This window comes from Oncorhynchus nerka, linkage group LG5 (genome assembly GCF_034236695.1).
Source record: "Oncorhynchus nerka isolate Pitt River linkage group LG5, Oner_Uvic_2.0, whole genome shotgun sequence".
NCBI lineage: Eukaryota > Metazoa > Chordata > Actinopteri > Salmoniformes > Salmonidae > Oncorhynchus > Oncorhynchus nerka.
The window spans coordinates 5,007,028-5,032,731 of record NC_088400.1 but is presented as its reverse complement, the minus strand read 5'-3'; the positions used below and the strand labels follow the sequence as shown (position 1 = coordinate 5,032,731).

The 25,704-nt window shown below is 45.8% G+C and overlaps 1 protein-coding gene across 3 annotated transcripts in view; it reads right to left on the bottom strand.

Annotated features, from left to right (window-relative positions):
* The window catches only part of LOC115117497 (catenin alpha-1-like), a 237,558-nt gene that overhangs the window by 166,851 nt on the left and 45,003 nt on the right, over positions 1–25,704 (bottom strand). For all 3 annotated transcript variants that reach the window (XM_065018283.1, XM_065018284.1, XM_065018282.1), the window contains exons 6-8: positions 24,143–24,268; positions 23,674–23,817; positions 15,471–15,674 (exon numbers count right to left, since the gene is read on the bottom strand). In XM_065018283.1, coding sequence (XP_064874355.1) covers positions 15,471–15,674; positions 23,674–23,817; positions 24,143–24,268 — 474 coding nt within the window. The remainder of the gene's footprint in view (positions 1–15,470; positions 15,675–23,673; positions 23,818–24,142; positions 24,269–25,704) is intronic.

The following is a 25,704-nucleotide window of genomic DNA, read 5'->3' as shown; positions in this document are numbered from 1 at the left end:
GAAACCAGAGAACCGACCAACCGACCCCCTACAGAAACCAGAGAACCGACCCCCCTACAGAAACCAGAGAACCAGAGAACCGACCCCCTACAGAAACCAGAGAACCGAATAACCGCCCCCTACAGAAACCAGAGTACCGACCAACCGGCCCCCCCCTACAGAAACCAGAGAACCGACCAACCGGCCCCCTACAGAAACCAGAGAACCGACCATCCGGCCCCCCTACAGAAACCAGAGTACCGACCAACCGGCCCCCCTACAGAAACCAGAAGCTCATTCGGCGCCATCAGCCCTATTCCCCACTACTAATGACCAGAACCCATAGGCCTCAAGCTAAATTGATGACATAACAATAAATGGAATATCGAGTTCACAACAAAATGTGCAACTTCTCTTTTCTTACTCCTACTACTAGTTTGATGGTTATAGCCAGCATTTGTCCCATTAAATCACATAAATGAGCAAATAACTTGACATTTTCTCTAGTATAGGCAACTTCTCATAATGAACGTTATCAACTAAAAGCCTGCGAAGTGATCGGGATGGTCGTGTTGATCATTTTATCATCCCAGCTCTACATAGGGGCCCGGTCAAACGTAGTACACCATATTGGGAATCGGGTTCCATTTGGAACTGGAGGCAGACTAGGATTTTGAGATGCAGCCATCCGCAGCACAGAGACGCATAATGAGAATAAAGAGAGCTAGAGTATAAAATAAAAAAAGAGCTGTTTTATTCTGGTTAACTGGGCACACATGTCCTCAACCCAAAATCAGTCAGATGAGATGAAGGGAGAGAGAGGGGAAGGGAGAGAGAGGGGAAGGGAGAGAGAGGGGAAGGGAGAGAGAGGGGAAGGGAGAGAGAGGGGAAGGGAGAGAGAGGGGAAGGGAGAGAGGGAATAGAAAGGGGAGGGGGAAGAAGGGAGGAACTGAAAGAGGGAGAGGGTAGTGGAAGGACAAGGGGGAGAGAGGGGTGAAGGGGTAGTGAGAGGACAGGGGAGTGGGTGGGAGAGGGTATGAGGGGTGAAGGGGTAGTGGGAGGACAGGGGAGTGGGTATGAGGGGTGAGGGGGTAGTGAGAGGACAGGGGAGTGGGTGGGAGAGGGTATGAGGGGTGAAGGGGTAGTGGGAGGACAGGGGAGTGGGTGGGAGCCATGAATGAGGGAGGGAAAGTGAGAAAGAAAAGTAGTGGATAGAAGTCCAGCCAGCCCAGCCTCAGCTGTGATGACGGCCTCCAGTTCCCTGCTTTAAATGGCAGCCTATCTGTGTCTCCAAACAGGCTACCCCCTCCAAACAGGCTACACCCCCAGTGAGATGAGGACACAGTGAATTCAGGAAGAAAACAGACCCTTTGTGTGATATTTCCATTTATTTTGAATATGTTTGCTTAAAATGTCCCAACTTGTTTTTGCTTTATCATTATGGGGTATTGTGTTAAGATTGATGTGGGGGTGGAGAACAAATGTGGGGGGGGTGGAGAACAAATTAAGGGGGGGTATTGTGTAGATTGGTGTTAAGGGGGTGGAGAAACAAATTATGGGGTATTGTGTTAAGATTGAGATTGGGTATTGTGGGGTGTGGGGGTGGAGAACAAATTAAGGGGTATTGTGTAGATTGGTGTGGGGGGTGGAGAACAAATTAAGGGGTATTGTGTGGGGTAGATTGGGGTGTGGGGTGGAGAACAAATTAAGGGGTGTTATTGTGTGGGGTAGAACAAATTAAGGGGTATTGTGTGTAGATTGATGTGGGGGTGGAGAACAAATTAAGGGGTATTGTGTGTAGATTGATGTGGGGGTGGAGAACAAATTAAGGGGTATTGTGTAGATTGGTGTGGGGTGGAGAACAAATTAAGGGGTATTGTGTGTAGATTGGTGTGGGGGTGGAGAACAAATTAAGGGGTATTGTGTGTAGATTGATGTGGGGGTGGAGAACAAATTAAGACATTTTAAGGCTGTAATGTAACAAAATGTGGAGAGAAAAAAAAATAATGTATTCCAACATTTATTACAAATTGTCCCCCCACATCAATCTACACACAATATCCATTATGACAACGCAAAAACACGCTTAGACACTGTGTGTGTGTGTGTGTGTGTGTATATATATATACGCAAAAACACGCTTAAGACATTTTAGTATTAAAATGTATTAAGAATAAATAAATAACACATTGCCATCAGTATTTCTCTTTACTAAGGACTTTGTTGAAGCACCTTTGGCAGCAATTACATCCTCAAGTCTTCTTGGGTTTGACGCTACAAGCTTGTCACAGCTGTAGTTGAGGGAGTTTCTCCCATTATTCTCTGCAGATCCTCTCAAGCTCTGTCAGGTTGGACGGGGAGCATCGCTGCACAGCTAGTTTTAGGTCTCTAGAGATGTTTGATCGGGTTCAAGTCCGGGCTCTGGCTGTGCCACTCAAGGACATTCAGAGACTTGTCCTGAAGCCAATACAATTTTAAACAAATGTAACCTGTCTCCTCCCCTTTATCTACATTGATTGACGTTGATTTAACAAGTGACATCAATAAGGGATCATATCTTTCACCTGGTCAGTGTCATCCCATGTCATGTTCTTAATGTTTTGTATACTCCATGTATATCGATCGCCCAGTGATTTCAGTCAGCTGGGTTTTAGCCTGGTGTAGCCTGCTAGCTAGCTTCACTGACAAAACACAGGGATGGCATTGTGGCTAGCGTTACCTAAGGATGTTGGGACACTGCACTGAAATACATCATGTAGCTCGTCACGTTAGGCTAGTTTGACCGCCCGCTGATAAAGAGTCAAGGAGTTCCCTAAATATGTTTTATTAAGAACCTGATCAAATATACAGCTGCTAAAAATCAAGGTGATTTACAAAGATGAGGACCAAGACTGAGTGCAGCGATTTAGTGTTCACAACCGGCCGACTCTAGGAAGAGTAATGGAGGTTCCAAACTTCTTCCATTTAAGAATGGAGGCCACTGTGTTCTTGGGGACCTTCAATGCTTCAGAATGATGGAGGACCACTGTGTTCTTGGGGACCTTCAATACTGCAGAATGATGGAGGACCACTGTGTTCTTGGGGACCTTCAATACTGCAGAATGATGGAGGCCACTGTGTTCTTGGGGACCTTCAATACTGCAGAATGATGGAGGCCACTGTGTTCTTGGGGACCTTCCAATACTGCAGAATGATGGAGGCCACTGTGTTCTTGGGGACCTTCAATACTGCAGAATGATGGAGGCCACTGTGTTCTTGGGGACCTTCCAATACTGCAGAATGATGGAGGCCACTGTGTTCTTGGGGACCTTCCAATACTGCAGAATGATGGAGGCCACTGTGTTCTTGGGGACCTTCAATACTGCAGAATGATGGAGGACCACTGTGTTCTTGGGGACCTTCAATACTGCAGAATGATGGAGGACCACTGTGTTCTTGGGGACCTTCAATACTGCAGAATGATGGAGGACCACTGTGTTCTTGGGGACCTTCAATACTGCAGAATGATGGAGGACCACTGTGTTCTTGGGGACCTTCAATACTGCAGAATGATGGAGGCCACTGTGTTCTTGGGGACCTTCAATACTGCAGAATGATGGAGGCCACTGTGTTCTTGGGGACCTTCAATACTGCAGAATGATGGAGGCCACTGTGTTCTTGGGGACCTTCAATACTGCAGAATGATGGAGGCCACTGTGTTCTTGGGGACCTTCAATACTGCAGAATGATGGAGGCCACTGTGTTCTTGGGGACCTTCAATACTGCAGAATGATGGAGGCCACTGTGTTCTTGGGGACCTTCAATACTGCAGAATGATGGAGGCCACTGTGTTCTTGGGGACCTTCAATACTGCAGAATGATGGAGGCCACTGTGTTCTTGGGGACCTTCAATACTGCAGAATGATGGAGGCCACTGTGTTCTTGGGGACCTTCAATACTGCAGAATGATGGAGGCCACTGTGTTCTTGGGGACCTTCAATACTGCAGAATGATGGAGGCCACTGTGTTCTTGGGGACCTTCAATACTGCAGAATGATGGAGGACCACTGTGTTCTTGGGGACCTTCAATGCTGCAGAATGATGGAGGCCACTGTGTTCTTGGGGACCTTCAATACTGCAGAATGATGGAGGCCACTGTGTTCTTGGGGACCTTCCAATACTGCAGAATGATGGAGGCCACTGTGTTCTTGGGGACCTTCAATACTGCAGAATGATGGAGGACCACTGTGTTCTTGGGGACCTTCAATACTGCAGAATGATGGAGGCCACTGTGTTCTTGGGGACCTTCCAATACTGCAGAATGATGGAGGCCACTGTGTTCTTGGGGACCTTCAATACTGCAGAATGATGGAGGCCACTGTGTTCTTGGGGACCTTCAATACTGCAGAATGATGGAGGACCACTGTGTTCTTGGGGACCTTCAATACTGCAGAATGATGGAGGACCACTGTGTTCTTGGGGACCTTCAATACTGCAGAATGATGGAGGCCACTGTGTTCTTGGGGACCTTCAATGCTGCAGAATGATGGAGGACCACTGTGTTCTTGGGGACCTTCAATGCTGCAGAATGATGGAGGACCACTGTGTTCTTGGGGACCTTCAATACTGCAGAATGATGGAGGCCACTGTGTTCTTGGGGACCTTCAATACTGCAGAATGATGGAGGCCACTGTGTTCTTGGGGACCTTCAATACTGCAGAATGATGGAGGCCACTGTGTTCTTGGGGACCTTCAATACTGCAGAATGATGGAGGCCACTGTGTTCTTGGGGACCTTCAATACTGCAGAATGATGGAGGCCACTGTGTTCTTGGGGACCTTCAATACTGCAGAATGATGGAGGCCACTGTGTTCTTGGGGACCTTCAATACTGCAGAATGATGGAGGCCACTGTGTTCTTGGGGACCTTCAATACTGCAGAATGATGGAGGCCACTGTGTTCTTGGGGACCTTCAATACTGCAGAATGATGGAGGCCACTGTGTTCTTGGGGACCTTCAATACTGCAGAATGATGGAGGCCACTGTGTTCTTGGGGACCTTCAATACTGCAGAATGATGGAGGCCACTGTGTTCTTGGGGACCTTCAATACTGCAGAATGATGGAGGCCACTGTGTTCTTGGGGACCTTCAATACTGCAGAATGATGGAGGACCACTGTGTTCTTGGGGACCTTCAATGCTGCAGAATGATGGAGGCCACTGTGTTCTTGGGGACCTTCAATACTGCAGAATGATGGAGGCCACTGTGTTCTTGGGGACCTTCAATACTGCAGAATGATGGAGGCCACTGTGTTCTTGGGGACCTTCAATACTGCAGAATGATGGAGGCCACTGTGTTCTTGGGGACCTTCAATACTGCAGAATGATGGAGGCCACTGTGTTCTTGGGGACCTTCAATACTGCAGAATGATGGAGGACCACTGTGTTCTTGGGGACCTTCAATGCTGCAGAATGATGGAGGACCACTGTGTTCTTGGGGACCTTCAATACTGCAGAATGATGGAGGCCACTGTGTTCTTGGGGACCTTCAATGCTGCAGAATGATGGAGGCCACTGTGTTCTTGGGGACCTTCAATGCTGCAGAATGATGGAGGACCACTGTGTTCTTGGGGACCTTCAATACTGCAGAATGATGGAGGCCACTGTGTTCTTGGGGACCTTCAATGCTGCAGAATGATGGAGGACCACTGTGTTCTTGGGGACCTTCAATGCTGCAGAAACGTTTTGTTTTCGCATAGCAAAGGGTCTGAATACTTATTTAAAAACGCAATTTTTAAAATTTTTAATACAAACATTAATTGAAAACCCGTTTTCATTGTGATTATGGGGAATATTGATGAGGAAATGTTACTTAATACATTTACAGCCTAATTTTAAAATGTAACAAAATGGGGAAGTGAGGGGGTCTGAATACACTGCTCGTCCCCGATTGGTTTCCTTCATCAGACCCGTTGAGCAGCCAATCAGATCTGATCTCCATCGCAATGATGACGGCCTCAATATTCTAAAGACACGTGTTCCACAGAGACGTGCAGGGGGACGGAGGGGACGGGGGGGACGGAGGACCAGTGAAGGGGAAAAGTTGTTTTTGAAAAAGGAGTCCGAGTCGTTGCTTTGGATTGGGTGACTATGGCCCTGAAATAATGTGTCAGAGCCCTGCGTCGGTGCCTGAGCAACACGATGACAGACGTAGGGAGACAGGGAAAAGACATGTCTGTATAGAGAAGGAATGTCAACATTCCTTCTCTATACAGACAAGACACCTTCAAGTTACATATGGTTTGGCATCATTCATTCAGGATACAAGTAGAATACAAAATCTGAACTGCGCCACAGAACAGGTAATTGCCACTGTCCAATCGGATTAGCACGTACCATGCGATCATAGGCTGTGTCCCAAATAGAACCCTACTCCCTCTATAAAGGGAACATGGCGCCGTGTAGGACTCACCCACGGTCATGTGTGATGGACAGAAGGAGAAGGGCACAAGATGAGACTGAAGGGCAGATATGAAGCGGGGAACCCCTTCGGTTCCTTTACGTCCTCTCTGGTGAGGGGCCAATTCCCTGCTGTCATTACAGACACAAGGACCCTTCAGGAGCACGACTTAAATATAAAAGGTCATACGTAGCGATCACACATCACTCAGCTCACATTGATTCAATCATTCGAGCCTGGTGAAGGGTAATATCTATTGAGCCCATTGACCTAGTCTTCATTCTCTTGCTACCTTTGTCATCTTTATCCATCATATATGAGCCAGACCCATAGGAGGACGGTGGCTAACTGTCTGGATGGCTACAGAGCCAGACCCATAGGAGGACGGTGGCTAACTGTGGCTACAGAGCCAGACCCATAGGAGGACGGTGGCTAACTGTCTGGATGGATGCAGAGCCAGACCCATAGGAGGACGGTGGCTAACTGTCTGGATGGATGCAGAGCCAGACCCATAGGAGGACGGTGGCTAACTGTCTGGATGGATGCAGAGCCAGACCCATAGGAGGACGGTGGCTAACTGTCTGGATGGCTACAGAGCCAGACCCATAGGAGGACGGTGGCTAACTGTCTGGATGGATGCAGAGCCAGACCCATAGGAGGACGGTGGCTAACTGTCTGGATGGCTTCAGAGCCAGACCCATAGGAGGACGGTGGCTAACTGTCTGGATGGATGCAGAGCCAGACCCATAGGAGGACGGTGGCTAACTGTCTGCTAACTGTCTAGGAGGACGGTGGCTAACTGTCTGATGGATGCAGAGCCAGACCCATAGGAGGACGGTGGCTAACTGTCTGGATGGATGCAGAGCCAGACCCATAGGAGGACGGTGGCTAACTGTCTGGATGGATGCAGAGCCAGACCCATAGGAGGACGGTGGCTAACTGTCTGGATGGCTTCAGAGCCAGACCCATAGGAGGACGGTGGCTAACTGTCTGGATGGCTTCAGAGCCAGACCCATAGGAGGACGGTGGCTAACTGTCTGGATGGCTTCAGAGCCAGACCCATAGGAGGACGGTGGCTAACTGTCTGGATGGATGCAGAGCCAGACCCATAGGAGGACGGTGGCTAACTGTCTGGATGGCTACAGAGCCAGACCCATAGGAGGACGGTGGCTAACTGTCTGGATGGCTACAGAGCCAGACCCATAGGAGGACGGTGGCTAACTGTGGCTACAGAGCCAGACCCATAGGAGGACGGTGGCTAACTGTCTGTATGGCTTCAGAGCCAGACCCATAGGAGGACGGTGGCTAACTGTCTGGATGGATGCAGAGCCAGACCCATAGGAGGACGGTGGCTAACTGTCTGGATGGCTACAGAGCCAGACCCATAGGAGGACGGTGGCTAACTGTGGCTACAGAGCCAGACCCATAGAAGGACGGTGGCTAACTGTGGCTACAGAGCCAGACCCATAGAAGGACGGTGGCTCACTGTGGCTACAGAGCCAGACCCATAGGAGGACGGTGGCTAACTGTGGCTTCAGAGCCAGACCCATAGGAGGACGGTGGCTAACTGTCTGGATGGCTTCAGAGCCAGACCCATAGGAGGACGGTGGCTAACTGTCTGGATGGCTTCAGAGCCAGACCCATAGGAGGACGGTGGCTAACTGTGGCTACAGAGCCAGAGCCATAGGAGGACGGTGGCTAACTGTGGCTTCAGAGCCAGACCCATAGGAGGACGGTGGCTAACTGTCTGGATGGCTACAGAGCCAGACCCATAGGAGGACGGTGGCTAACTGTCTGGATGGCTACAGAGCCAGACCCATAGGAGGACAGTGGCTAACTGTGGCTACAGAGCCAGACCCATAGGAGGACGGTGGCTAACTGTCTGGATGGCTACAGAGCCAGACCCATAGGAGGACGGTGGCTAACTGTCTGGATGGCTTCAGAGCCAGACCCATAGGAGGACGGTGGCTAACTGTCTGGATGGCTACAGAGCCAGACCCATAGGAGGACAGTGGCTAACTGTCTGGATGGCTACAGAGCCAGACCCATAGGAGGACGGTGGCTAACTGTCTGGATGGCTACAGAGCCAGACCCATAGGAGGACGGTGGCTAACTGTCTGGATGGCTACAGAGCCAGACCCATAGGAGGACGGTGGCTAACTGTCTGGATGGCTACAGAGCCAGACCCATAGGAGGACGGTGGCTAACTGTCTGGATGGCTACAGAGCCAGACCCATAGGAGGACGGTGGCTAACTGTCTGGATGGCTACAGAGCCAGACCCATAGGAGGACGGTGGCTAACTGTCTGGATGGCTACAGAGCCAGACCCATAGGAGGACGGTGGCTAACTGTCTGGATGGCTACAGAGCCAGACCCATAGGAGGACGGTGGCTAACTGTCTGGATGGCTACAGAGCCAGACCCATAGGAGGACGGTGGCTAACTGTCTGGATGGCTACAGAGCCAGACCCATAGGAGGACGGTGGCCAACTGTCTGGATGGCTACAGAGCCAGACCCATAGGAGGACAGTGGCTAACTGTCTGGATGGCGGCTAACTGTCTGGATGGCTACAGAGCCAGACCCATAGGAGGACGGTGGCTAACTGTCTGTATGGCTGTAGAGCCAGAGCCAGACCCATAGAAGGACGGTGGCTAACTGTGGCTACAGAGCCAGACCCATAGAAGGACGGTGGCTAACTGTGGCTGTGGATGCAGAGCCAGACCCAGGACTGAGTGACGTAGACTCCAGCCAAACATCAGGCTACACTACACAGTGACTGCAGCAGGTGTAAAGGCGACCATAAAAACAAACTTCAATATCCCTAACAGGGGGTGAGATTGGCTGATTTCTTTAAGGAAGTAAAGAGGATTCAAACCATCAATTTTTCCAAGACGTGATACTCTGATTGGAGCAGAGACGTGATACTCTGATTGGAGCAGAGAGGAGAGGAGACGCGATACTCTGATTGGAGCAGAGAGGAGAGGAGATGACGTGATACTCTGATTGGAGCAGAGAGGAGAGGAGATGACGTGATACTCTGATTGGAGCAGAGAGGAGAGGAGATGACGTGATACTCTGATTGGAGCAGAGAGGAGAGGAGATGACGTGATACTCTGATTGGAGCAGAGAGGAGAGGAGATGACGTGATACTCTGATTGGAGCAGAGAGGAGAGGAGATGACGTGATACTCTGATTGGAGCAGAGAGGAGAGGAGATGACGTGATACTCTGATTGGAGCAGAGAGGAGAGGAGATGACGTGATACTCTGATTGGAGCAGAGAGGAGAGGAGATGACGTGATACTCTGATTGGAGCAGAGAGGAGAGGAGATGACGTGATACTCTGATTGGAGCAGAGAGGAGAGGAGATGACGTGATACTCTGATTGGAGCAGAGAGGAGAGGAGATGACGTGATACTCTGATTGGAGCAGAGAGGAGAGGAGATGACGTGATACTCTGGTTGGAGCAGAGAGGAGAGGAGAGGAGAGGTGATACTCTGGTTGGAGCAGAGAGGAGAGGAGAGGAGAGGTGATACTCTGGTTGGAGCAGAGAGGAGAGGAGAGGAGAGGTGATACTCTGGTTGGAGCAGAGAGGAGAGGAGAGGAGATACTCTGGTTGGAGCAGAGAGGAGAGGAGAGGAGAGGTGATACTCTGGTTGGAGCAGAGAGGAGAGGAGAGGAGAGGTGATACTCTGGTTGGAGCAGAGAGGAGAGGAGAGGAGAGGTGATACTCTGGTTGGAGCAGAGAGGAGAGGAGAGGAGAGGTGATACTCTGGTTGGAGCAGAGGAGACGTGATACTCTGGTTGGAGCAGAGAGGAGAGGAGACGTGATACTCTGGTTGGAGCAGAGAAGAGGAGAAGACGTGACCGACTGGTTGGAGCGGAGAGGAGACACTAGACATCCAACGTCATTTGTAACAGCGAAAGGAAGACTGTTATCAAAGGCCTTTTTGTAAAAACAAGGATTTTCTGCCCTTGAGTTTATTTTCTCTCTCGGGTCGCCTTAGTCCAAACAGTGTAAAAACTTTTCAATTAATTATTGGGTTGGAGAAACGCTTTTCAGTGTAAACTTAAATGACTAAAACCAGAAAAAAATGTACACACAAAATAAACAAAAATGTAAAAGTAACATTCAAAAATGTCTAAGATTTTACTGAATTACATTTCATGAATGGAAATCAGTCAATTGAAATAAATTCATTGGGCCCTAATCTATGGATTTCACATGACTGGGAATACAGAGCCGTATGTGTTGGTCATAAACACCGTAAAAAAATAAATAAATAGGGGAATGGATTAGAAAACCAGTCAGTATCTGATGTGACCACCATTTGGATATGGGCGCCAACTGGAACACACTGTCGTACACGGCGATCCAGAGCATCCCAAACATGCTTATTTAACATCTGAACCAAAACGGTTCAAAACCGTCCAAAAGCCAGAGCAGCAACAAAACACCAGAAAAATAGAACAAAGATGGTAGATAGCTGATATGAAATAAGACATTGCAGCTGCAGCATAGGAGGAAAATCACATATTCCACTGTTCAATTACAGGAAAGAGAGGGGGGAGAAAGAGAGGGGGGAGAAAGAGAGGGGGAGAAAGAGAGGGGGAGAAGGAGAGGGGGGAGAAGGAGAGGGGGGAGAAGGAGAGGGAAAGAGAACAGATTAAGAGAGAGTGTGTCAGAGCGGTTGACAGACATCGCCTGAATCTCAAAACCATACACTTGGCCCCTAAAGGGCTCTTCACAGTGATTTCACAGTGGCTGTGTAGTCTTTAAGCCCTTTATCGAGTGGCCCCTTGCTGTTGTGTTCGATAGTGATCACTCAAGCCTGCAAGTGTTTTAGCCTAAATTTATATTGACACTACACACACACACACACACACTCAACATCCCAACTGCCACTTGTCAATATTCAAACATTCTAAATCCATTTGCGTGCCTGGTCTCTTACCGCAACAGGTCTTAATAGTCTGACACACTCATTATGAAGCCAGGGCAAATGGGGCAGACGCGTAAGCAGATAGACAGTGATAAAGTTGTAAAAAACAACTACTCCTGCAATAAATATGTGCAAGTACACCGAGTATACTAAACATTAGGAACACCGTACTTCGGTAATAAAACGGCACTTCAATCTTTTGTCTTAAACATTCACATTCTGAACGGTGTTAAGGAACGTTTTCAGGAATAAAATACAATTTTAAACAAATGTAACCTGTCTCCTCCCCTTTATCTACATTGATTGACGTTGATTTAACAAGTGACATCAATAAGGGATCATATCTTTCACCTGGTCAGTGTCATCCCATGTCATGTTCTTAATGTTTTGTATACTCCATGTATATCGATCGCCCAGTGATTTCAGTCAGCTGGGTTTTAGCCTGGTGTAGCCTGCTAGCTAGCTTCACTGACAAAACACAGGGATCAAATCCAATCAAATTTATTTATATAGCCCTTCGTACATCAGCTGATATCTCAAAGTGCTGTACAGAAACCCAGCCTAAAACCCCCAAACAGCAAGCAATGGAGGTGTAAAAGCACGGGGGATGGCATTGTGGCTAGCGTTACCTAAGGATGTTGGGACACTGCACTGAAATACATCATGTAGCTCGTCACGTTAGGCTAGTTTGACCGCCCGCTGATAAAGAGTCAGGGAGTTCCCTAAATATGTTTTATTAAGAACCTGATCAAATATACAGCTGCTAAAAATCAAGGTGATTTACAAAGATGAGGACCAAGACTGAGTGCAGCGATTTAGTGTTCACAACTACAGAATCGTTGTGGAATCTGAAAAGACACACAGCATGATGTACTACGTACACGTGCTAACAGAAAGGAACGAGGTGGGTAGCTAGCTAAGTGTGTCATCTATTAGGTTACCATCGATCTGGTTCCAATAGGCCTGACTCCGTGAGAGGTCATTTTGACAAAACCTTAAGGCCTACTTATATTAAAATAAAACATTAACCTCTGCATCCCTGCCCAGCCTGGCCAAATTGGCCCGAAGGGTTTTTAGCATCCCCAGTGGCTCTCCAGACACCGTGCCGAGAGGGCCTGCTCTCCAGACACCGTGCCGAGAGGGCCTGCTCTCCAGACACCGTGCCGAGAGGGCCTGCTCTCCAGACACCGTGCCGAGAGGGCCTGCTCTCCAGACACCGTGCCGAGAGGGCCTGCTCTCCAGACACCGTGCCGAGAGGGCCTGCTCTCCAGACACCGTGCCGAGAGGGCCTGCTCTCCAGACACCGTGCCGAGAGGGCCTGCTCTCCAGACACCGTGCCGAGAGGGCCTGCTCTCCAGACACCGTGCCGAAGGGGCCGTCTCCGCTGCTAGCCTGCTCTCCAGACACCGTCACATGAGCCTGAAGCCATAGACTATGGCAAAACCTGTGTTTCTAAAAGTGAATTCAAACCTAAGGCATTTTGTTTCATTTAATTCTAAATCAAAACTTAGATACTCAATGCAGAGACTAATGAATTAATACAATGAAATGTTTAAAAATGCTGAGCACTTATTTTCCTGCCAGCCTAGTGTGATGAACTCCCAAATGCATAACAATGTATTTCTTTGTAGGCTATAGCATTGAAACAGGTTGGAATAACCCTAGAGTGTAAACAGTCATGGGTCAAAACATGGATACAACAGTAGATAAGATGGGGAGAAGTCTGTCCATAATAAAGCGCTGCTCTACCTTCTTAACAGCACTATCAACAAAGCAGGTCCTTTAGTCCGTAGTTTCTACCTTCTTAACAACACTATCAACCAGGCAGATCCTACAGGTCCTAGTCTCTACCTTCTTAACACTATCAACTAGGCAGGTCCTACAGGCCCTAGTCTCTACCTTCTTAACACTATCAACTAGGCAGGTCCTACAGGTCCTAGTCTCTACCTTCTTAACAACACTATCAACTAGGCAGGTCCTACAGGCCCTAGTCTACCTTCTTAACAACACTATCAACAAGGCAGGTCCTACAGGCCCTAGTCTACCTTCTTAACAACACTATCAACAAGGCAGGTCCTACAGGCCCTAGTTTCTACCTTCTTAACACTATCAACTAGGCAGGTCCTACAGGTCCTAGTCTCTACCTTCTTAACAACACTATCAACTAGGCAGGTCCTACAGGCCCTAGTCTACCTTCTTAACAACACTATCAACAAGGCAGGTCCTACAGGCCCTAGTCTACCTTCTTAACAACACTATCAACAAGGCAGGTCCTACAGGCCCTAGTTTCTACCTTCTTAACAACACTATCAACCAGGCAGGTCCTAGTCTCTACCATCTTAACAACACTATCAACAAGGCAGGTCCTACAGGCCCTAGTTTCTACCTTCTTAACAACACTATCAACAAGGCAGGTCCTACAGGTCCTAGTTTTGTCACACCTGGACTACTGTTCAGTCGTGTGGTCAGGTGCAACAATGTTTCTCTCTCCCTATGTTCTCATGTCTCCTCCCCATCCCAGGCCAGTGTCACACAGACATGAACACATTTCCTCTTTTTCCTATACAAACATGTAGAAGCATTTATCAAGCGATTAGCGAACAAGAAATTCTTGGCCTCACAATAAATTGGCCTCCTGAAATCTATTAATCATTCAATAGACCCCATTATTCTCCCAGAATGATAAATACACCATTTTAGTCCTAGCCTAGATTGGGTTAATTTAGTGTTTTCTTAGACAAAAACACAGTCTCTGATATCAACATTGTTTAGTGCATTTATGCTGGCTTGTGTGTTTGGCTGGTTAAGGGGTAGAAGAGTTGAGAAAGGAATGTCTGGTAATCTCTAAGGGTTCTAGAAGGTTGTGTTCCAGAACGCTGGTGGAGATGGTTTAAAGATAACCCATGGAATCACAATCAGTTTTCATCCCATGGAATCACAATCAGTTTTCATCCCATGGAATCACAATCAGTTTTCATCCCACCTGTCTATCAGGTAGGTGCAGCACTTGTATTGACTAGGGATCCCTCAACATGTTGTGAACATGACAGTTTACAATGCATTATTTGGTGTTATACATGTAGAGCAGAATTAGGCCGATAACCAGCTAATTATCAAAATCCAGAAAAGAGCCGTTAAATTCTACAACCACCTAAAAGGAATCGATTCCCAAACCTTCCATAACAAAGCCATCACCTACAGAGAGATGAACCTGGAGAAGAGTCCCCTAACTAAGCAAGCTGGTCCTGGGGCTCTGTTCACAAACACAACCCACAGAGCCCCAGGATAGCAGCACAATTAGACCCAATCAAATCATGAGAAAACAAAAAGATAATTACTTGACACATTGGAAAGAATTAACAAAAAAAGAGCAAACTAGAATGCTATTTGGCCCTAAACAGAGAGTACACAGTGGCAGAATACCTGACCACTGTGACCGACTCAAAGCTTTGACTATGTACATACTCAGAGAGCATAGCCTTGCTATTGAGAAAGGCCGCCGTAGGCAGACATGGCTTTCAAGAGAAGACAGGCTATGTGCACACTGCCCACAAAATAAGGTGGAAACTGAGCTGCACTTCCTAACCTCCTGCCCAATGTATGACCAGAGAGACACATATTTCCCTCACATTACACAGATCCAAAGCATACGAAAAAAACAAACCCAATATTGATAAACCCCCACATCTACTGGGTGAAATACCAGTGTGCCATCACTGCAGCAAGACTTGTGACCTGTTGCCACAAGGGCAACCAGTGGTTGTAAATACAACCAATATTTATGTTAATTTATTTTCCCTTTTGTACATCGTTACAACAATGTATTTTCCTTTAGAGCTTTTGTGAGTTTAATGTTTGTTTATTTCATTTTTGTTTACGATCTCATTCACTTGCTTTGGCAATGTAAACATATGTTCCCCATGCCAATAAAGTCCTTGAATATTGAATTGAGAGATGGAGGAGAGGTGAAAGAGCAACTGGTACATTGCCTCGAGGGGAGAGATCGGTAGAGGGACTCGAGATAGAGAAGATGAAGGAAGAGCAAGAGAGGAGACTCCTCTACCTGTCTATGTAGTGAGTTAGTATCAGAATGGAGAGAAGAAGAGACTTACATTGCCCATGTACTCAGACAGCAGGTCCTGCAGAGCCTGCCGGACAGAGTTGCACTCGGCCACGATGCGCTCGCGCCGGTCATCACGGGTACAGGACGAGTCGGCCATGAGGGCGGCGCCACTGATGATGCTCTCCAAGCGCTCCTCCAGAGACGGGCGGAAACGCTCCTCGCTAAACGCCAGGGGGTCCACGATGATCTGCTTCTGTTGAGTTAGAAAACAGAGCGAGAGTTAGAAAACAGAGCGAGAGAAAGACGAGATGGGCGACAAAGAGGGCGAGAGAGACAGAAAGAGGGCGAGAGAGACAGAAAGAGGGCGAGAGAGACAGAAAGAGGGCGAGAGAGACAGAAAGAGGGCGAGAGTTAGAAAACAGAGCGAGCGAGAAAGGAACATTTGCTATCTAACTGGGAGTCTCCTGAGTGAAAGCATCCGAAGTTCTTCAAAGGTAAATGATTTAATTTGGTTGCTTTTCTTATTTTCGTGAAAATGTTGCCTGCTGCCAGCAGTGCCTAGTATAGCATAATGCCATGATAAACTTACAAATGCTTGTCTGGCGTTGGATGTAATGCATATTTTGAACATCTGAGATGACAGCGTTGTTAACAAAAGGCTAAGCTTGTGTTTCAATATATTTATTTCATTTGCGATTTTCATGAATAGGAAAAGTTTCTAGGGGTATTTATGTCCGCTGCGTTAGCCTCAAATGAATTAGCATACGATTACGCTCCCGGATCCGGGATTGCTCGTCGCAAGAGGTTAATGTTTGAAATAGTCACTATGTTTAAATGCAACTTAATGTTTGAATAGTCACTATGTCCACATGCAACTTAATGTTTGAATAGTCACTATGTCCACATGCAACTTAATGTTTGAATAGTCACTATGTCCACATGCAACTTAATGTTTGAATAGTCACTATGTCCACATGCAACTTAATGTTTGAATAGTCACTATGTTTACATGCAACTTAATGTTTGAATAGTCACTATGTTTACATGCAACTTAATGTTTGAATAGTCACCATGTTTACATGCAACTTAATGTTTGAATAGTCACTATGTTTACATGCAACTTAATGTTTGAATAGTCACTATGTCCACATGCAACTTAATGTTTGAATAGATCCCAGCTTTGCAGAACTGTATGATTGGTGTCTTTGTTTTTTTAAATTGGCAACGTTTTACAAAATCCGAGTGTCTGACATGACAACAAACAATATACTGGATTCACGGCGGACATTTGAGTGAATAAACGGTAAGCCAATATTCACTGTAAAATTCACACAATTACACCTTTTATATATACACCCCAAAATAACATGATTTTGTTAATGCCCGAGGGATTTTTCTTTAGGACATTAAAACAAGCAACAATATCATATTTAGTCTGATCTAGCTAATGGTTCACCCATCAGGGTAAACAATGCAGAGGGCCAACCCCACGCTTCAGCCGTGTAGCCGCGATGCTGCATCAGGCCACAGGTGACCACGCTTCAGCCGTGTAGCCGCGATGCTGCATCAGGCCACAGGTGACCGTGCTTCAGCCGTGTAGCCGCGATGCTGCATCAGGCCACAGGTGACCGTGCTTCAGCCGTGTAGCCGCGATGCTGCATCAGGCCACAGGTGACCGTGCTTCAGCCGTGTAGCCGCGATGCTGCATCAGGCCACAGGTGACCGCGCTTCAGCCGTGTAGCCGCGATGCTGCATCAGGCCACAGGTGACCGCGCTTCAGCCGTGTAGCCGCGATGCTGCATCAGGCCACAGGTGGCCATATGCTAAAACAGCACACCTGCCTGATAAAAGATTTTGCTTTTCATCAACATGATATTGGGTTCATTTCTGGAGGGGAATATGACATGTTAAAATGGGATTAACACAGGCTACAGGTCATCATTGAGTCAGGGATGGTTATATGTTCTTTTTCCAAACAATAAGTCTAAATTAGATTTCATGGCTGGCTATAATATAAAAGGTACCGGGCCACACTGCAAACAAAATAAAATCACCAACAATTAAAATTCTGCGCCCTTAAAACTTCTTATGGATTTGATCCCTTTATAGCGAGAGCAATTCAACAACATCCGCTGAAAATGCAGAGCGCGAAATAAAAAAAATATTTTGGGAAATATTTAAACTTTCATACATTCACATGGTGCAATACATCAAATTAAAGCTTAACTTCTTATGGCTGCAGGGGGCAGTATTGAGTAGCTTGGATAAAAAGGTGCCCATTGTAAACGGCCTGGTCCTCAAGTCTCAGTTGCTAATATATGCATATTATTATTAGTATTGGATAGAAAACTCTAAAGTTTCCAAAACTGTCAAAATATTGTCTGAGTATAACAGAACGGATAGTTTCAGGCTTTTATTTTGAAAAATGACCCAGAACGATAACATCGTGTCAAGTGGTCACATGAGTTTTGCTCGCGCAACAGAGTTTGGACAGCCATTGCTTTTCCCCTCTCCTACTTTTGTTAGCACGTCTAGTAAACAAATCCAAAATCACGAGGCGCAGGCAAGTCCAGGCGAAAGTTCAGACGAAAAGTCCAAAAAGTTATATTACAGTTCGTAGAAACATCTCAAACAATGTATAGAATCAATCTTCAGGCTGTTTTTAACATAAATCTTCAATAATGTTGTTTCAACTGGAGAATTCCTTTGTCTTTAGAAATGCAATGGAACGCAGTTACCTCTCACTGCCACGCACGTGATCAGCTCATGGCCTTCTGCCAGACCTCTGGTTTAAAACAGCTCTCATTCGCCAACCCCACTCACAGTAGAATCCTCAAACAACGTTCTAAAGACTGTTGACATCTAGTGGAAGCCTTAGGAAGTGCAATAAGACCCCATTTACACTGTATATTAAAAAGACAATGAGTTGAAAAACTACAAACCTCAGATTTCCCACTTCCTGTTTGGATTTTTTTCTCAGGTTTTCACCTGCCATATGAATTTTGTTATACTCACAGACATCATTCCAACAGTTTTAGAAACGTCCAAGTGTTTTCTATCCAAATCTACTAATAATATGCATATATTAGCTTCTGGGCCTGAGTAGCAGGCAGTTTACTCTGGGCACACTTTTTCATCCGAACGTGAAAACGCTGCCCCCTATCCAAAACAGGTTAACTTGCTTTCCTGTGATCTTGGCCCAGGCCAGTCATTTTCTCAATTTCGGGCAAATAGTTTTTACTTGAAGATACGGTGCCTGTTCCTCTATGTCGATCCAGAGAAAGAAGAGAAATAAGAGCAAAGTGAGAGAAATAAATCATAACCGGTTACAAAACCCTTCCGTTAGCACCGGTTAAAACAAACTATTCAGATGTTACAATTCCTGGTTTATTAGCTTAGCCCCCCCCACGTCTGACCTCCTCCATTTGAGTGCCACGTTGCCATGGCAACAGGCACACACTCTCTCTCTTTCTGGGTGTGCGTGTTCGTCTATGACTCACACCCCTGAAAGTTGCCTCGGCAGTGCTTGAAATTAGGCACCTTGGCCCAGAGAGAGGGAACTGGTCTGGAATGAAATGCAGAGACGCTGTGATATTAAATAAGAAAAAAAACAAGAACAAAAAAAAAAAAAAAGGAAATTACTGATGTACAAGATCTGCAGTGGTGCTGCTGTTGTTGTTAGGATGCTAATAACCCGCTGCTTCTGCTCTCATCTCACGTGTCCTCTTCATCTTTCATGTATCTTCCTCTTTCACACACACACACCATCTGTCTGTGTTATGGAGCCGCTGCACTTCCTCTCCTGAGCCGTTCTGACTGAGTAGAACCACAGCACCTCTGCTCCTCCTTCCCAGCTCCCTCCCCCACTCCTCCTCTTCTTCTTCTCTGCAGGCTGAGAGACACCAGAGAATGACCCATCAATCAACCAGAGTCAGGTTAAGACCTGATGGAGTGGTATTGCCACTGACCAGCCTGCTAGCCACCAGAGGAGGCCTGTTGGAGATCACTACTTTCTTTTTAAAAAAAGTAAACATTGCCTTCTTTTCCTGGCAAATATAATGCAAGTAAGCATTTTTTTTTATTGTACAGTGTACACCAGGTATAGCATATGCAAAACAAAAACACAAGAGCTACCCCAAACAGTTGTGACATTACAGCCATGTCATGCTAATGGGGAGCTAACATAGCTGCCATAGATAATGTTGTAATGACAATTCATGATAATGCAGAACCCATTGGCCCTACTCTAAATGCATACAGTTGAAGTCGGAAGTTTACTTAGGTTGGAGTTATTAAAACTTGTTTTTCAACCACTACACACATTTCTTGTTTCTCTAGGGTAGGGTAGGGTGCAGTGTTTTGATCTCCGGATGAAAAGCGTGCCCAAAGTAAACTGCCTGTTACTCAGGCCCAGAAGCTAGGATGTGCATATAATTGGTATGTGGATAGAAAACACTCTGTTTCTAAAAACTGTTAAAATAATGTTGACGAGTAAAACAGAACTGATATGGCGAAACACCAACCAATTTTTCAAATGGCTATTACTTTAATTATAAAAAAGGCCAAGTCCTTCCAGATTGCGGTTCCTAGGGCTTCCACTAGATGTCAGTCTTTAGAAAAGAGTTTCAGGCTGGTTTTTGGAAAAAATGACCCAGAAATTGTAGTTTTTCTAGGTGGCTCCCACTTTGGCTACAGTGTTTCCAAGCTCGTGGAAGAAAGCACGTTCTTTTTGGTATTTTTCTCCGGTAAATACAATAACGATTCTCCGTCTTAAATAAACAATCAAATTTGCGTATTAGGGTACCTAAGGGTTGGTTATAAACATTGACTTGTTTGGAAAAGTGTATTAGTAACGTTTGGGATTCATTTTGATGGAGGGAAAATGGGTAGATTGACTGAAGCGCGCCAGCTAAACAGAGTTTTTATGGATATTAAAGAAGGACATTATCGAACAAAAAGGACCATTTGTGATGTAACTGGGACCCTTTGGAGTGCCAACAGAAGATGATCATCAAAGGCATTTTTTATATCGTTATTTCCGACTTGTGTCGAAATATGATTATGTGTTTTTATGAGGGGCGCTGAAGTTTTTTTTTAATTGAGTTTAGTCACACGATTTCTTTAAATTTGCAGCAAGTTCGCCAGTTGGGCTGCCAGACTTATTTGCCATACTTTTGGCCTCATCCCCCTCAACTTTTTTTTTTTTATTTAATTCCTCATCATTCCACCGGGATTTTCTTAAATGGGTGCATGCTTATTAGTAACTGGAGAAAGCAATTTCATAAATATGTTTAGTGCAGATTCTGGTTGCTCCTCATTACACACCACCGACCAGCAAATACTCTATACATCATAAACATAGGAATCAATACGACACTTCTTGTTTGACCTTTTATACACTCTATTATTAGGCTCCTCCTTTGGAACCTTGGTTTTCCTACATATGGCTCCTATACGGTGATCACTACATCCAATGGATTCAGATACTGCTTTAAAAAGCACATTTCTGCAGTGTTAGTTAAAGGTGTGATCAATACATGTAGATGATTTCATTCCTGTGCTGTTTGTAGGTTAACTGATAACTAGTGCCTGTAACCTGTTTGAAGCTTTTTCTTGGAGCGGGCAGCTTTACATAAGCCAGTCAATATTTATTTATTTATTTATTAAATCACCCAGAAAATATACTTCTCTGTTGATATCACATATTATCAAGCATTTTACACATGTTATCCAGATACTGACTGTTAGCACTTGGTTTATAGCAGCTTTCCACCAGAATGAGCTTTAGGTGAGGCAGATGAACCTGTAGCCATGTTACTTCACCAGTATTTAACATTAGATCGTCTCTAAACTTTACAGGAATGTGGTTCTGAATATAAAAACGACCACACCTCCAACTTTGGCATTTCTGTCTTTCATGTAGATGTTATAACCATGTATTGCTACCACTGTATCAAAAAGTATATTATCTGAGTTTCAGAGGATGTCCAAATTTGAAAGTCACCTGTTACAAGCTAATTATTGATTTCATGAACCTTGTTTCTTAAGCTTCAAATTTTTAAAAACACGTGGGTTATTTTTAGCACTTTTTCTGGGATGCTTGATTATTTTTCTTGCTTTACTGGGAAGCTTAGCAGAGGTTGACATGCTCAAGTTAATAATATTAGTGCAGACTTCTTACTAGGGCACACCGCCTCAGGTTGTAGAACTCCGGTTCATAGGTCGCATGATTACCGCATACAATAGCTGTAGGATCAGCAGAGGCATTCAGGGCCGTCAGAGGGACGTGAAATAGGTTACGTACATTGTGTCTACCAACACCCCTGGGATAATGTACATTTGCCTTAGCATTATGACAACTCAGTGACACAGCGGTAGGGATTAACTGCGCTGTGCTTGGGTCATTGATAAGTCACTGTCTCAACGCAGCCTTATAATGCCGTGAAAGGATCCAGGAACCCAAATGATTGGTTTGGATCCAATCCTCCTTATAATATATGAGCTTTATTTCCAGAAGGTATCAGAATTGTCAATAATTGTTTCACCCACAGAGCTGCAATAGTCTGGTAGCCAGTTATGAAAGGCTAAAAGTATACTGAAATGTTCAATGCCACGATTTAGGAAGGGCAGAGGGCCAGATTATGGAGCTTCTGTTAGTGTAGTGACCCAATCAGTTCTTTTAAAAATCCATCTTCAGCTGCTCTGAGCTGCCCTTCATAATGTCATTGAATCCCGCATGAACTATGATAGACTCAATTTTCCTGAAGCGGACTTAAAATGTTTGAGAGCAGCTTATTGAAGTCCTGTACAGGCACACATATATATATATACTCTTGAGAAGAAGAAAAGCCATGCATGTACATGGGGTAAAATCATAGAGGATAACAAAGTCTGGGACTTATTTCCATTGTGGTCCTCATCTATATCTATCTATCTATCTATAAGAGGAAAATGAGTCTGTCCTAAATGGGACCCTTGCATTTAGAATGCACTACTTTAGACCAGAACCTAGAACGGTTTCCTCTGTATTTTAAGGACAACAGTCAAACTCCACTAGATTAAAATCCCAAATGTTGAATAATCTATTGACAACAACAACAACAACAATAAAGTTAGGGTCGAAGTTAAGGCTTTGCACACTGTTCACGACCAAATTAACAATCCGAGATTTTGCCACCATCTGAAACACTGAGATCAAATCTTACAGGTTGGTTTTGGGGTCAGCAGCAGCAGAGGCAGCATTAATCTGATCCAATCCTGGATTACAAGGCTTCCTGGAATGAATTCAATCAAACACACAGGAGAACATGTCAACAGCTTTAAAGCCATATTTACAAACGGGAGAGAGAGAGAGGGGGGAGAGAAAGAGGGAACCTAAGAACAGAGAGCGAGAAAGAGGGAGCCTAAGAACAGAGAGCGAGAAAGAGGGAGCCTAAGAACAGAGAGCGAGAAAGAGAGGGGGGGAGAAAGAGGGAGCCTAAGAACAGAGAGCGATAAAGAGAGGGGGGAGAGAAAGAGGGAGCCTAAGAACAGAGAGCGATAAAGAGAGGGGGGAGAGAAAGAGGGAGCCTAAGAACAGAGAGCGATAAAGAGAGGGGGGAGAGAAAGAGGGAGCCTAAGAACAGAGAGCGAGAGAGGCAAAAGATTTTTAAAAAAGTGTTTCTTTGTTAAGAAATAGAAAAGTGAGGTGAGAGAAAAACCTGTTTTTCCCCACTTGGACTGAGTTGCTACGGTGACAACATCCCCTCACATCTCTCCCTGACCTGCAGACACTACGGTGACAACATCCCCTCACAGGCTGGGGCCTGTTCCCTCCCTGCCTCCCACGTAGCACCCTAGTCCCTACATAGTGCACTACTTTTGACCACAGCCCTATGTGATTCTTTATGGGCCAGAGTCAAAAGTAGTGCACTTTGTAGGGAATAGGGTGTAACTTGGGATGCTCAGTTCTGTTTTAGTTCTCAACACAGCAGCAGGGGAAGAGGTGAGGCCAAGCTGACACCATTGAGGTATCAGGTCTACCTGCTTTGCAAACTTTGCATTTGTTTATGTAGTGCAGTCCGGTGTTATCAGATCAGTGCAGACCAAGGAAAGGAGATATGAGGGGGCGAGGGCCCCTCCATAGCTCGGAGGGCGAGAGGGCCCCCCATAGCTCAGAGGGGGAACCCCATCCCCCCTAGACTTACATCAAAGTTGTTGAGAGCGTAGGCCAGCTCTCCTCCCTCTCCAAACCCCATCCCTCCTAGACTTACATCAAAGTTGTTGAGAGCATAGGCCAGCTCTCCTCCGCCGGCAGGGTGGTTGAAGGCAGCATCATCCGAGGCGGTAGCCTGGGCAGCATTAGAGATGCCTGAGACTGCATGCTGAAGCTGCTTGTAGATCAGGTCACGGTTCGCCTGGAGAATGGAATTAAATTCACCTTATATACGGGGGAACTAAAGATAATGAAAATATAAAATCAACAAGATGTGTCTCTGAAGCGCTTCGAGATTCTGTATGTAATGTGCTATTGAAGTTAAAGTTATCATAAGCTCTTAAAAGCATTCATTAAAACAGTTTAAAACACAAGACAAAGTTGTAAAAAAAAAATTTCAAATATTATTAGGTCCCAAATGGCACCCTACACCGTTGATGTTGCGCACAAACGGCTTTTGGTCAACATCCGTTCACTATTAGGGAACAAGGGGCCATTTGGGATGCCCCCACTGTTCTACCACAGACCTTGTATGCTGCCACGTCCGGGTGTTGAAGGCAGGCGCGGGAGGCGGTGTAGAGCATGGGGATGTTCCTCTGGAGAACACCGCGGGCAGCCGCCATCTGATCCTTATGGTGAACATCCTTCAGCTCCTACAGAGACAGAGAGACAACGGTATCATTACACTATCTGGAAAAACATCCTTTCAATAGCAAAGAATGCAGGTGCAGGGGGGCTCCGGGGGGGGACGACGGTCTCAGGGGGAAGGTCGGGGGAAGGGGGCGGCCGACGAGGGGAGGCGACAGTCAATTTGAGCTGCGGACCAAGAATGCTGCGTTGCCAGCCACAACAAAAGACAAGACGGGGGGGGGGGGTACGAGCACTTTGGATTCAAGACCGTCAAGTGATGCCCTCATGTACACAATTATGACAGAGCTGCTCTGTCTGAGCGACCCAGATTCTCCCCTGTGGTGATAAAGAGCAGTCATAATCAGGCCATTCCAATAAACCCTGCAAGCTTTAACACATAGCTCTTACTACTGGCTCCAGTGTTGGTTTTTATAGAAGAGCCAGGGAGACAGCACAGGCTCCTGCCTCCCAAATTACACTATTCCCTATATGTGGTCCTATAGGCCCACTATATGTAGGGAATACAGTGCACTATATGTAGGGAATACAGTGCACTATATATAGGGAATACAGTGCACTATATATAGGGAATACAGTGCACTATATGTAGGGAATACAGTGCACTATATATAGGGAATACAGTGCACTATATATAGGGAATACAGTGCACTATATATAGGGAATACAGTGCCATTTACGAGGTAAAATCAACTGATGCCTTAGCATAAAAAGGTAATCAACATTGGCCAAAGCCTCACACACACGATCGTATGGCTTTAAGTTTACATTTCAGTCTACTAAAAAACAGGAAGGGACATATTTATTTACCACCTGGTTGTTTGGTACTAAACCAAATCTAAAAATTAAAAAACACAAGACTGGAAAGACAAAATAGGAAAATAAAACATTTAGACCCAAAAACAATGTGAAATATAACCAGCAGATTCTTCCCCTGTACTCTGTGTGTATCCTACCTGAACAGTCTAGTGATACTGCTCGTCCCTTTTAACTCAGTGACGTCACCAGCGAAACTCATCATGAAATATGAAATGCAGTGACAGTCCCCCTGTGCTGCCTGCAATACATCTTTTCACCCCTTTACCTCTGGGGGGGGGGGTTTAAACAGCTGAAATGTATAGACACTGTCCTTATTTTTTTACACCTTAAAAATTGTAACAACCGGTTACATTCTGAAAATTGTTCGCCGTAGCTTTAAATCTGTTTTTTTCTCTTGCTTGACTGCACTGAGCTACTGAGTTCCAGGCAAGAAGCATCTCCCCAGGTGATTACTAACATTCAGTCCATTTCCTTAATATTGATCAAATGAAGCCAGGTTAACTATTAGGCAACTTTATTACGTAGCCTAGTGTTAGCCCAAAAGCTCCTGATCTAGGCATGGTTCAACTATAACACATCCACTTTCAGCTAGACAGCACGTTTACAAAGATTTGTAGAACTA